General features: G+C 39.1%; 7 protein-coding genes across 7 annotated transcripts; 4 read left to right on the forward strand and 3 right to left on the reverse strand. All coding sequences in view use genetic code 12, as the record gives it.

The window, feature by feature from the left end:
* Positions 1-31: 31 nt before the first annotated feature.
* On the forward strand, positions 32-691 carry CORT_0B03920 (Mtq2 protein; the record flags this gene model as incomplete). The annotated part of the gene is made up of 1 exon (XM_003867489.1): positions 32-691. The coding sequence occupies one exon, from the start codon at positions 32-34 to the stop codon at positions 689-691; it is 660 nt and encodes a 219-aa protein (XP_003867537.1).
* A 215-nt stretch (positions 692-906) lies between these two features.
* On the forward strand, positions 907-2,322 carry CORT_0B03930 (Msl5 protein; the record flags this gene model as incomplete). The annotated part of the gene is made up of 1 exon (XM_003867490.1): positions 907-2,322. The coding sequence occupies one exon, from the start codon at positions 907-909 to the stop codon at positions 2,320-2,322; it is 1,416 nt and encodes a 471-aa protein (XP_003867538.1).
* A 162-nt stretch (positions 2,323-2,484) lies between these two features.
* On the reverse strand, positions 2,485-5,295 carry CORT_0B03940 (mRNA cleavage and polyadenlylation factor; the record flags this gene model as incomplete). The annotated part of the gene is made up of 1 exon (XM_003867491.1): positions 2,485-5,295. The coding sequence occupies one exon, from the start codon at positions 5,293-5,295 to the stop codon at positions 2,485-2,487; it is 2,811 nt and encodes a 936-aa protein (XP_003867539.1).
* A 161-nt stretch (positions 5,296-5,456) lies between these two features.
* On the reverse strand, positions 5,457-10,016 carry CORT_0B03950 (haloacid dehalogenase; the record flags this gene model as incomplete). Its single annotated transcript, XM_003867492.1, has 1 exon — positions 5,457-10,016. One exon carries the CDS (start codon positions 10,014-10,016, stop codon positions 5,457-5,459), a length of 4,560 nt encoding a protein of 1,519 aa, XP_003867540.1.
* A 1,371-nt stretch (positions 10,017-11,387) lies between these two features.
* CORT_0B03960 (hypothetical protein) lies at positions 11,388-11,687 on the forward strand (the record flags this gene model as incomplete). Its single annotated transcript, XM_003867493.1, has 1 exon — positions 11,388-11,687. One exon carries the CDS (start codon positions 11,388-11,390, stop codon positions 11,685-11,687), a length of 300 nt encoding a protein of 99 aa, XP_003867541.1.
* Positions 11,688-11,755: 68 nt separating this feature from the next.
* Positions 11,756-12,298, forward strand: CORT_0B03970 (Egd2 nascent polypeptide associated complex protein, alpha subunit; the record flags this gene model as incomplete). Its single annotated transcript, XM_003867494.1, has 1 exon — positions 11,756-12,298. The coding sequence occupies one exon, from the start codon at positions 11,756-11,758 to the stop codon at positions 12,296-12,298; it is 543 nt and encodes a 180-aa protein (XP_003867542.1).
* Positions 12,299-12,402: 104 nt separating this feature from the next.
* On the reverse strand, positions 12,403-13,515 carry CORT_0B03980 (hypothetical protein; the record flags this gene model as incomplete). Its single annotated transcript, XM_003867495.1, has 1 exon — positions 12,403-13,515. One exon carries the CDS (start codon positions 13,513-13,515, stop codon positions 12,403-12,405), a length of 1,113 nt encoding a protein of 370 aa, XP_003867543.1.
* Positions 13,516-13,647: the final 132 nt, after the last annotated feature.

Here is a 13,647-nt window from a genome sequence, read left to right on the forward strand (position 1 = left end):
TGAGGCATCAACTTTTACTTTCGTCTTTTGAATGTTATCTACACCAATTACTAAGAATATAGATTATGGTAAGGTATACGAACCATCAGAGGATTCATTTTATTTGCTAGATTGTTTTGAAGAGGAAAAGGGGTATCTTGAAACCAAATTTAAGAACAAGGTTCCGTTAATCACTGAAATTGGAACAGGCTCAGGTATAGTAACCACTTTTATACTACAAAACATAATACATGATGGCATTTACATAGCAACAGATATCAATCCCAATGCGTGCAAGAGTGTGTTAGAAACTGTACGATACAATTGTCCAACGCGAGGCCATCTAGTTGACTCTTCACAAATGGATCTAACTTCATCTATTCGACCAAACACAATTGACATATTGATATTCAATCCTCCATATGTTCCTGCATCAGAAGTACCGGAGGTTCCGGTTACGGATGAAGATACGAGATGGCTAGATTTGGCATTGTTGGGAGGTGAAGATGGAATGGTTATTACATGGAAGGTCTTGAATAATATAGAGCATATATTGAGCTCTGACGGTGTTGCATATATCCTATTTTGCGCTAGAAACAAACCTGATATTGTGGCTGATATAATGAGAGACAGGGGTTGGAAAGTGGATGTTGTAATTAATAAAAAAGCAGGTTGGGAGGTGCTATCTATTTTAAGGTTTGTTAGATTGTGATTTACGAGGTGTAAGGCAAGAAAATTATAATCTACCAAGAGCCCACCAGTAAGTAGGTAAGGCGAGAGTTTCTTTCTATTGGTAGAATTATCTCTACTGACGGCTTACAGCTCAGTACTAAAGAAAATAACTAGTATCGCAAATTATCAAATTTTGTGTGATAAAAAATAGGCATCGAAAGCTCCATCACCTTCATTCTATAACGCCCCAACACAATGTCCAGCAGAGGTAGATCAGAGTCGAGTCCAAGATCGAGGGAAACTCGATGGTCTGGGAATCCTGCAAGATCAAAACACTTCAGCCAAGTCAAGTTAGAAACTGTCATCACTGGTCATCTTACCCAAGAACAGTTAGATGCTTACCAACAAGTGTTTAGAATCGAAGAGATTTCAGAAATACTAAGAAAATCCCAACAGCAACACAAGCTGTTGCTTGATTTTTTACCATCGTCTTATTTAGCACCGGGAAGTAGTTATAAAAGAGATCCATCACCACCACCAAAATATGACAAACAAGGTAATAGGATCAACACCAGAGAACAACGTATGCGAGACGTATTGGAAAAGGAGAGACACGAATTAGTCGAATTAGCTGCGTCAAACATCAAAAACTATATTGCTCCTTCCGATTATCGGAAGCCAGCAAAGACATTCGAGAAATTATACATACCAGTTAAGGACTACCCCGATATTAATTTTGTTGGATTCTTGATAGGTCCCAGAGGTAGAACATTAAAGCGATTACAGGATGAGAGTGGAGCACGACTACAGATACGTGGTAAGGGTTCCGTTAAGGAAGGTAGATCAACGCAAACGACAATCGAAGACCAATCGTCAACTGGTGTAGACTCTGTTGAAGATGACTTGCATGTTTTAATCACTTCTGATTCGCAACAAAAGATTGCCAAAGCTGTAAAATTGGCCAATGAAGTGATTGAGAAGTTGGTATTTTCTCCCGTGGGCCAGAATGAGTTAAAAAGGGAGCAGTTGAAAGAATTGGCGGTATTGAATGGTACGCTACGAGAAACAAAACCGTTTGATCCAGAAGCTTACCAGAGGAGACAGCAACGGTCATTCGATATTACAAAGATTATCTGTAAGATATGTGGTAAAGTTGGTCATTATGCAAGGGACTGTAATCAGAGATCACATAATGTTGGAGACAATGGCGGACAAGGTATTGACTCTTACACCCCAGGTTCAAATTTGAATCAAGATTCCTCAGAACAGGCACAGAAAAGACAAAGAACTGAGTTACCACTACCACCATGGCAGACAGTCAATTCTCATGGATCCAATGCTCCTGCTCCTCCACCATCAGTTACCAATCCCGGTCATCTCCCTCCACCACCTGCAGTGCCTACTTCTGGTCATCTTCCGCCACCACCATCTGTACCTACCCCTAATCATCCACCACCTCCACCTTCATTCAAGCGCGAATCACATTTACCACCAATTCCTAATCAACTGAGCCTTCCAGGAGGCAAACCACCTCCACCGACTGTGCAAAAGCCAACTCCACCACCTCCAGCTCCACCTACAGGCAAAAAGCCTGTGTCTACAGCTGCAGCCGCAAAGCCGCCTCCACCACCTGCTCCACCATCTCGACCTCCACCACCTCCCCCAAAATGAGATGAGTACCCTTGGTAAGTATTTCGGTATGCTATGCGAAGGTGGAAACTGTTGTTGTTTTCCCGAAACATGAAAGGCTTTACTTGTTCCAGAGGCAAAATTTAAACATCGAACAAAGGCTTGTCAGATTTATATTCTCCGTAGTTTACTATATATATGAATCTATACATATGCCAACATTTCTTTGATGCATTCCTTAACTTTGTAATACAACGGTCCTGCATTTCCATCAATGACGATATCCCCACTATCATCACTTTCCAAGGAACCATAGGCGATCTTGCGTATTGCCAAAACATCGTTGACTACTAAAGTCCCCTCCCCTTTAAATTCCACATTCAAGTTTAGTGATGACAACTTCTTTTTTAAATCAGGTAAGCGGATGTTACCTATGGCTAATCTCGGTGCATTTGAGATCACCATCAACAATTTTGGATCATTGGTAGATGCAAAAATATTATCATTTCTATGTTTAGTCAAAGCTTCATCGGATTCGATTGGTTTCAATGAAAACTGAGTGTTCGAGTTGATATAGTCTTGTAAAGTTTTTGGCTTCTTCTGCGCGGGTCCCTCGAGGGATTCTTGATCATTTACCAACACCAATTCACCATACAATTTGGCGACATTATAATTATCACCAACCGATTGCCATTTCAAGGTGGATACAATTGCGTCGTCCAAGTTGACTTCAAAGTTTCTCAACCCAATGACACCGTTTTCAGAATCAACCCCAATCTTGACAATTTCATCCTCTCTAGCAACAAGAACATTAAGTTTGCCACTTGAGAGTGGTGATGTAGAGGTTGATAGACCGTCACGAATTGCCGATAATGACAAGTACCTCGATGAATTCAAAATTTGCTTTTTCGTATTCTCTATTGCTTGCTTGTTTTGCTGTTGTTCAAAAAACTTTTCAACCTGTTCAAGTCCCAATTCATCACTAACTCTCTCATCTGGTAATAGTATTAAATTATACGGTTTAACTGCTTGCACAATGATACCCAAGGACCGTAAATCTACCAAACCCGATAAATCAACAAAAGCCAAACCACATCTCACTCTTAATTGGGTACTTGTTGAGCTTCTCTGTCCCAATTGAACCCTCTTCATGGGCTTATGCAAGGTGTCTAAATATTTCTGCAACAATTGTTGATTTACCTGCTCTTGTGGTGTCAACTTGTTCGTCTGTTGGCTCTTTTTCTTGTCTGTTTTATCGTTTGTGTTCCATTTTTGTTTCTTTTCGTCAAATTTCTTCTTACCTTCCATTATGATCTTGCTGTGGGAAACCTGATCAGTTCTTTCGAAATCTTTTGCGTCTATAACCTGACCATAGTCATCGAATGTAACCTTAGGAGCAGAGTAGGGGAACATAGCTTGACGCGGTTTTAATTTATGAGTTACTTTGATATCGATCGGCAAATGATTTTCCATGTTGTGCTTCACGTTATCCATAACAAACGCTTCATGTTGAATCAATTCGTCAACCTCCTTGGTTAATGGTACACGAGTTTTCTCCTTCTGCACCTCTTCATCGAATATTTCACCAGCTTTCTTATCTTCGTCTTCTTCATCGTCTTCGTCGTCTGAGGAATCTTCAACATCTATCGCATCTGTACTTAACAAATTTTGTCTTTTCTGATCTCTGACTTTTGCCATTAACTTCTCTTTTCTTTTCTGGGTTATCTTATTCACAAACGCAATTGATTCGGGCCCTTCAACCTCTTCTTCTTGCGACCAACTATCCAAATTGATAATTTTCTCCAATGGGACGGGGGTACCATCGACAACCTTCCCTGTCCTTTCCTTAGATAACTTGACCCACTCTCGATATAAACCTCTACTTAAACCCATGCCATGTTCTACATTTGCAGATGGTGGCTTTTCAGTTAAAATAACAGTTGTTCTTTCGTCATTACATAAATACAGAAACACTTTACTCGAAAGGTCACCGTTTTTGAAATCTAAACCAGCACAGAAGATGATTTTGGCCCCAGGTATCTGCGTTAACTCCGAGGGGTCCAATAGTAAATCAACCTTACTAGGATTGAAAGGTAGTAAGCTGTTGTTGCCAATATCACTGTTCCATGTGTTGTTAAACCCCAGACTCATCCAATCCATCAAACTTGAAGCATAGCTTAATATTTTGGTTCCTGAATACGATAGAAAGTAGACGGGGATTGGCGCACCTTTCAAATGTTCGTCAACTAAATGAAACACCTCCAAGAATCTTCCTGATATGGATGTTGGAATTATGGCTGAGCCGCCATTGGCTAAGGTGGCATCTACCAATTGCAAGAATTTCTCACAACGTTTTTTATGCGGCATTGCAGATCCCAAGTCGGTGGCAGTAATGAAAGCTGTTGGGCGTAGTAACGCCAAATGAGGATTACCCAGCGTAGAGTTTATGAAATTTGCACTGTTTAAAAAAGCGTCCTTGGAGTGATTCCAGCTTGGTGCGTAAATTATACGATCAATCTTCTTTACCAACAACCAAAATGTACCACCTAAGGAATGTCCAGAATTGTACGGCGTCATTGTAATTTTTCGATCGCAAATTGTAACATTTTGTTGGTACTTAACAATGATAAATTTATCGAACCAATAATCAATTTCATCCAACTCCACAAGGTTTGATAATAGTGGTCCAAGAATACCCAGGGATCTGTAGTATTCCACGGTTGAAATTCTACCCAATTGATTAACAGGCAACGTCGAATAAACTGGTATGTTCGACATGATATTTGGAAATGTTATGCAAAGCAAGATGTATCCACTGATGAATTCATTTGTTGAGTGTGAGATGATGATTGCATCTGTTTGTTGTAAATGAAGTTCCATAAATTTAGCTGCTTTGGGATCTATTCCATTCCACGAAGGGTCCGCTAGTATCCGCAGTTCATTTTCAAATGTCAAAAGCGAAACTTTGAAAGCATGGTCGCCTTTACTTGGGGTCAAAAGGGAAAACGTGAACATGAAGTTTACCTTGTTACTGAACTAGAGAGAATTAGAAAATCAAAAGTTGAAAAAAATAACGTCAATATAGTGTCCAAAATTTTTATAGTATTATGAAATTGATTTTACGACATACAGTAGTTAAATATATGACCAAAGAAACTAACTATGATAAAACATGTTCAAACAGCTGGACCACGGTTCAAATTGATACTATTCCTAGTATGGTAGGATAATAAGGTCTCAGCTTGGGTTAATCCGGGGACTGCGTGTGACGTGCTAATCCTCTCCAACGAGTTTCTTGCAGTATTGTACTCACCAGTTTGGATCATTTGCTGCCTTAACTCATCGATAGACATTGGCTTGTGAAATTGGCGATTGATAGTATTTTTCCTGAGCCTTTGCGAATGCTTTTGCGATCTTGAACTGGTTAAAGTAGTCTTTCTCTTGATGGACTTGAATGTCCTCTCAAATTTATTCTCGTGATCTAACTTATCTTCTTCATATTCCTTCTCCATCATGTCTAACAATTTTGGATCTTGCTTGATAATTTCTGTAAGCAATCTATGTTTCTCCACATCATCGGCATCAGTTGGATCGTATCCTTCGGGGTAATCATCGTACTTTCCTTGACGCACTTGCTCCCTGATTATATCAATATCGGTAGGTTTGAAATTTGTACGCAAAAAGTCAAGGGTGAACCGGGGTAGCAAACAAGCAATTACTGCTATGAAAATACAGCACCAGACACCTAAGGTTCCCAAGGTTTGAGCACCGGCACGATAAAATTCCCCTGAATAATTCTTGTTGACACTCCAAACACCAGTCCAAAAGTAAACAAGAAGAATAGATATAGCATCAATCAACAAAGAAAGCCAGTCCCAACGATACTGACGTAATAGCACATAGAGGTCACACGCTGTAACTGAGATACATGCTGCCACGATACCAACATAAAATCTGTGATCGATGGTCATTCCTTGTGGATTCTGGAACGCCTTGTAAAACAACAAGTATGGAAAATAGAAAGAAATCACAGACTGGTATAATCCGTCAACCATGTACATCACAAACTTATACTGTGACCAATCCTGACTCAAAATACCATTAATGTACAACTGTGGTACCAACAATGAAACAGTATCAGACACGTCCTGATCCAAAACTCCCAAGACAATGACAGGAAGCGAGGTAAAGGCCAAGTTATAGAACATAAGATAGGTATATTCATAAAGATAAGACCCATCGTAGTTATTGTAAATGCCGTACCAGAAAAATGTAAACGAAAACACAACATTCTTATAAAAGAAACATGGAACCATTTCTGCTAACCGCTTATACGACCACCGCCCATGAACCAACAACAATCTAGTCAAGAACCTGAATTGGCCAATGGCATAATCTGATGAATTGGCCGCTTGACGACCTTCTTCACCTGCGATTCCAACTCCAACGTTTGCTGTTTGAATCATGGCAACGTCGTTAGCTCCGTCACCTATAGCTAAGGTCATGACCTTCAAACGCGTTTTAACAATTCTAACCACCTCGGCCTTCTGAGCAGGAGATACACGACAGCACATAACCGATTTACATTGTTTTCCCAATAACAAGAACTTGTCTTTGAGCAATTTCATATTTTCATTAGAAGAAGCATCCAGGTCTTGAAAGATTAGACCCAAAGCAGCTCCATCAATGATTAATGCATATTTCGAACCTGGTGGTGAGTGGTCTTTCCTAGCTTCTGTAATCAACGACTCCACCGCCTTTGAACTTGATGCGTCGATTTGAAAGTTTTCTGACAAGTGTTTTGATATCAACTCATCGATATACTCCACATTCGTGGGATTGTTTTCATCGGGTCGCACAACCAAAAGTTTCATGCTATTCTCCAATAAATCACACGAAAAGCCAATGTTAATGGCAGTTTCAATCCTATCTCCAGTAAGAACCCACAACTTTATACCCGCTTGACCTAAAATGGCAATCGAATCTGGCACGCCCGGTTGCAACCTGTCTTCAATAGCTGTTCCACCCAACAACACTAAATCCCTCTCAATGGCATCGTTCAACTCATCAATCAAATCATCTCTATTGTCTTCAATAGAAACAACAGCTTCATGATATCTTTGGGCCCAGTTCTCATAGTGCTTGGGATCGAGCTTCCTCGACGCAATACACAAAGTTCTTAAACCTTCGTTGGCATAATCCTCGAGATATAAAGCGGTTTTGCTTACCAACTCCTGTGGGTTCTTTTTGGAATCTAATCTTTGAAATATCACGCTATCGGCTCCTTTGGTGTATAATATGATATCCCCATTTGGCGCCCTAACAATACACGACATTCTTTTTCTTGCAGATGTGAACGGGATAATATTAAGCACCTGGAATTCTTCTTCCTTACCATAAACCAGTAGTAATAAAGATTGCCTCAATTTGGCTTTGAAAACAATCCCCAAATCTCTAGCAACAGCAACCAATGCGGCCTCGTCCGGAGATTCTGCTTTGAAGTCACGCAACTCAGGGTCGTCTTTGTTTTGCTCAGTGACCACTGTATGGCACAAAGCTAAAGCAAACATGAATTTCTCGTTCGCGATTCGTTGTGGGTCATCGGGAGAGGCCAAAAGAGTGTCTTCGACATACTTATTGGAAACGAATGCAATATTATCGTCACGTAGCTGATCATTGTTTGAGAATTTGTGCAAATTATCCAACATGAGTTGCTTATCGTCAGCAATCCTTTGCTTCCATTTCACACCCTCCTCAACGACATCCAACCCCTGCCTCTTGTCCAATCCTTGCTTCGCTTCAGTGTACGCCAAACCGTACGATTTTCCATTTATTGTGCACTTTCTGAATTCCATCACATTCTGAGTCAATGTTCCGGTTTTATCACTAAAGACGTACTCAATTTGACCCAAGTCATCGGAGATATTCCACGCCTTTGGGATACAAGGAAAGTCCAACTTTGGATAATACATCTTGACATCTGAATGAATAAAAAATGCCTGCAAAGTTTTGATAATCTCAATGGAAATGTACAATGAAATTGGAACCAAGGATTGATAAATAATCAACGCAACAAAAAATGCAATAACACCTCGTGCTGCCGGTGTTGAGCCATATGGGTGCCAGTCAAAATAGACACGAGAATTGTCTTTCACCCTGTAAAACAACCCATTGACTAAACCCGAAATAAAACACAAGACGAACAATAATATGAAGTTGATAATAACAGACAAATTCAACTCTCGAGATATACGGGAAATCTTTGTTGGGGTTATTCCAGCATTCAACATAATTTTTGTCTCACGTCCAGTATAAACACAGAGCCCGATAATCCATTTTGAATTTCTCAATACGCATCCTCTCAATAGGACATTCTCCGGAGTTATCACCTCTTTCTCGTCATGATTCACTAAATTTCCATGACTATCATAATTTTCGTAATGAATAGTTCCCCTGAATGAGTATAGATCTGGATTAGGTGAGTCGCACTCGAGCCAAAATTTGGTATCACTTAAGTCATCGGAGTGTTTCAAGTTGTTATTTCCACCACATTTCAATGCTGTTCTGGTTTTGAGGTTTGTCTCTCCATCCAAGTTTTTGGTCTCAACGTAGCAATTTCCTTCAACATCGGAAGTCGAGATGATCACAACGTCTGCTGGTACTTCTTCGTCTGCCCTGATTCTAATCATGTCTCCAACATTGACATCCTTCCAATATCTATTTTTGAAGGAAGCTCTATTCATATCTGGATGATGTGTGTTTTCCTCCTTCAAGACTGGGTTTAGCAACGAGTTGGGAAGAGCTTTTGTTGGTGGATGTCTGGACTGAGTGGATTTTCTGTTTCTAGACTGGGCACTAATTCTTGGAGAATATGTGCTGTTCCGTGGAGAATATATACTGTTATGTTGTTGGGAGTGGTATGAGTAATCAGAAACCACTGTGCTAACCCTGTGTAAGGCTAGATCCTCTTGATGCGCTTGCTCACGAATAAAGTCTTGCTTTTGACGTTTGTTTCCAAAGGCATATATACAGGCCTTTTTGATCCCCTTAAACGCTTTGATAGTTACTTTCGTGCAAGATTTTTTAAACCTTCTCCACGGTCCAACGAAATCCTTTTCAACATTGGGATTCAGTACTCCACATAGTAAATGTATTGGGCTGTTGTTCAACTCCAAATCACTCACCACCCTTCGATAATCTTCAAAAGCATCTTTAACCGCTGTAATACAAACAATAACAATCAAGGGGACTGCTGCAAGCCCAGGTGATGGCACTCCAAATACTTGGAAAGCACTCAATATTACCAAGATTAAAAAGTATGTATTAGCGACATTAGTAAACTGCAAAAGTAAATTCTTAGGCAAGAATGTGATGGGTGTATATTTTGTAGTTCTAATCTTATTTCTGGGGTATTCAATAATAGGATGTCCCTTGTCATCTTTCATATCAGTTGGTAAATCATAATTGAAGAATATTGTCCGCGGAATATTGTTATAAATTTCTTGCATATACTCCGGCCTGTCACCCAAACCCCGCAAGAAGAAGAACCTCTGTATCCTGTCCTTGATAGTAGGTGGGCGGGTGTTGAGTAAGTCTTGTGCAGTTGCTCTCTTAGATTGTTTTAAATTCTCACTTCCATCGTTTTGAGAGCCAGAGGATGAATCAACCTCCCTAGAATTCTTCTCCGTCTCTTCTTTCAACGACGGGTTGGCGGAGTTATCATGAAGTTCCGACATGACAATACTCTATTTGTCAAGTGGTGTTGTAGATGGAATAGGTGTAGTGTCCAGTGAATAAATAGCTAGTCGTAGTCAGAATCTATTATTGTTGTTGCTACAATAATATTTGTTTATTAATAACTGCGATAATTAATTTTTATTCCATTAGAATCTTTCTGTTTGTAACTCTATTATTTTTTGTTTCCGTATTCCGAATGTGTCAGATCCCATGGGAAGAGATTTTGTAATACCAGATGTGAGCTTCAGGCAAAACATACTTTCGAGGTTGAGTTTGTTAGGCCGTCTGGTAAGAAAGGGCTGTATCAAATCTCAGAGAATTTAATGCTGGTAGTCTCTTGAAGCATAGCTCTTATTCATCATTCAAAGGTCTTGCATCAATTTGTGACCTAAACAGTTATATATTATATTAATAGCTTGTTGTAACGGAAATGTCAATGATAAAAGATTTTATATAAGATATGAATACTGGAATAAAACACAAGTACTACATGTGTAGGTTTCAAAGTTTTGAATCCACGTGTTTCAAGTCAAAAACGGGAGGTAAGGTGCGGGAATTAATAACCGGTTCCGAGTTTGACGACGGTGACAAACTTTTATTGAGAAAGACTGGGGTGAACAAAATCGTATATATATGCGATTCAGTTGGTCTTATGATTGAATTGTGTGTATTACGGAGAGAGACAAAGCTTTCAGGTACGAATAACATTATGCATCGGTATTAAGCTCGGTTGACTGTAGTTGCTACGTTTGTGTTCCGAACTATTATTTCTTAACAGCCGACACTGTTTCTGGAAAAGAGAAAGAAAATGGAAAATACATCACGTGAATATCATGCTTGTAACAATCAACTAACTATTCACACCTCTGAAAATATATGATACATAAGATCATTGGGTCGTAATGACTATAACTAAACAGCCATATGCCTCTTGGTTATTACGTAACTGTATGCTTCACAGTAATTACAATTTCTCGTCACAATCAGTAAACGCTACCATACGGATCACTAATTGGAAAACTTTTTTGAGAAGCTAGAGACCAAACTCGTGAGTGAAAAATAACAATCATGGTTGATACCGGGACATCTCATCAAAGTGAACCAGAGTTGAACAAAAATATTACAACTAATGTGTGTTGAAGCGTCAATACATTTCCTATATTGAAACTATTTGTTTCCAGAAACTTGTCAGTCAGTCAACAGTCCACCCCAGATCAATTCCCTCCGAAAAGGTGTAAAGAAATGGGATCAAGATCATCGCTCCTCTACATTGCAAATCCCCGAAGGGTACATTAACAACGATTGACGAGGCAAACAAATTGATGACTAGGTTATGAAAACCATAGTCAAGCAAAATTATTTCTCACTTTATGGACTGGAGACAAAACCTCATCATCCAAGTTGGATTCAGTGGCTCTTTTGAAGAGTCAAAGAGGGACGTCTACTATAGAAATGATCCTATGAAGTACGTCGACAGAGAAAAGAAAAAGAAAAGGGTAAAAAATTGTAAAAAAAATTTGATGATTCAACGACCCTTTTATAGTGTTGCAAAAAAGTTGTGGTCGTGTGCAAAAGGTAAAGAAAATGGAAAAATTTTTCAAATTGCAATTTTAGCCAAGTTAACACTACTTCGACCTGTTTTGGCAAAGATTTATTTGTCGACAAAATGAGGAATAATTTTTCACTTTATTTATCGATACAACCAACTTAATAGTATAAGATAATTACAAATTCAACAATGTCTACTGAAGAAATCCCACAAGGTGCTGATGTCAACATCATCTCAAACAAGAACGAAAAGAAAGCTAGAGAATTGATTAAGAAATTGAACTTGAAGCAAATCAAAGGAATCTCCAGAGTCACTTTCAAACAAAGAGGTAACTTGATCTACGCCATTGACAGCCCAGATGTCTACAGATCAGCTGCTGGTACTTATGTTGTTTTTGGTGAAGCCAAGGTTGATGACATGAACCAAAGAATTGCTGAGGCTCAAGCTCAACAAGCTCAACAAGAAGCTTTGTCTAACGCTGCTGCTCCAGATGCATCTGCTGCTACTGAAGATAAATCACCAGAAGCTATTACTGCTGACATGGAAAAGGTAAGCTTGGCTGAAAACAAGGTCGAAGAGGTCGATGACGACGAGGAAGTTGATGAATCTGAGTTTGATCCAAAGGATATTGCTTTGATTGTTGAACAAACTCATGTCTCTAGAGCTAAGGCCGTGAAGGCTTTGAAGAACCACAATGGTGATATGGTAAATGCACTTATGGAGTTGTCCTAGGTATACTGCGTATAGAATAATGGACTTACAATAGGTAAATATTTTTGATTTTTCATGTTTATTTTATCCTCTACATATATATAAGCTTTGAAATTAGAATCTGTCTAACTTAAACCCAGAGGCGATGACTTAGATTTCTTTTTAGCGTCTGAGATTTGGTTGCTTTCCCATACAGCATCAGTAGGCGTATTTGCTTTCTCCGGAAGAGGAGAATCAGCTTTGACTACGTTGTCAATTGTGGAAGACTCCTTTTCATCGCTGCCAGTATATGAGACATCAGATTTTGTTATACCCTTCTCTGGTGTATTCACCACTGCATCATCTAGAGTTTGCTGACCTTGCTCCGAATGACCGAACAACATTCCTTTCCCGTTCAATGCACCACATTTCCAACACTGATACTTTACCAACAGAGGATCTTCACAGTGAGGAGGCGCCAATCCGTTGTGTGCAAAACAATGTGAACAAATTAAGGCATATCGTTGCTCCACCGATTCAGAATTATCCGACCCTACAAACAAATCCAATAGACGGTCTTGAAATGTACGTGAATTTGAAGTGGGCACTTGTGTTTGTTGTTGCTTTGGAGAATCTGTAAGCTCTTTTGGAGCACTTGTCTTTTCATTGGAGGAATGTTGCTTATCATTCAAATGCAACTCTTTCAAAGCTTGAGCCCTCAACTCATCTTGTTTGTTGCTGCTCTTCCTAACAGATTTCTGGTGAACTTGCGGAGCCTGTGGAGGTAATTGCTTTTCACTATATTTATTAATCAATTCATTTGTGGCGTTAAAGTTTGTAATCTTTTTTAATTCATCCATTTTTGCTTTATGTTTAGTTTTCAACTTAGCCAAGTACCTATCTTGACGTTTGATAAGGTAATTGAAAGCATAGTTTATTATTTTGATTATCAAAACAGAAGCCAATGGATAACCAATAAGAACATATAAATTATTCTTTGTTTGTCCTTTTATGAATTGTTGAATACGATTTGTTGCACGAACATCATTTGGAATGGAAAGGTAGCAGTACAGGAAGATTAATATATAGCCAATTGATACAAATGCTTCAAGCTTTGCATTTAACCTTCGTTTTCGTTGTGATAATCTCACCAACTGTTGTTTAGTTTTATTGATATTCCCAGTTAATTGACTAAATTCTTTTTCAAATTTATTTGGATCAAAACCATTCTTGCTGCCAAAGATATCAAACACACCCATATTCAGATGATTCAAGTGAGGATCGCTGATAGATGTGTGTTGATAAAGTGAAAGAAGATTGCCACGGAGTTCTAAATTTTTTAACAGCAATGTCTTCGGAAATATGTGTCGTAATATTGCGTAACTGGGGTC

This window comes from Candida orthopsilosis, assembly GCF_000315875.1.
Source record: "Candida orthopsilosis Co 90-125, chromosome 2 draft sequence".
Taxonomy (NCBI): Eukaryota; Fungi; Ascomycota; class Pichiomycetes; order Serinales; family Debaryomycetaceae; genus Lodderomyces; species Lodderomyces orthopsilosis.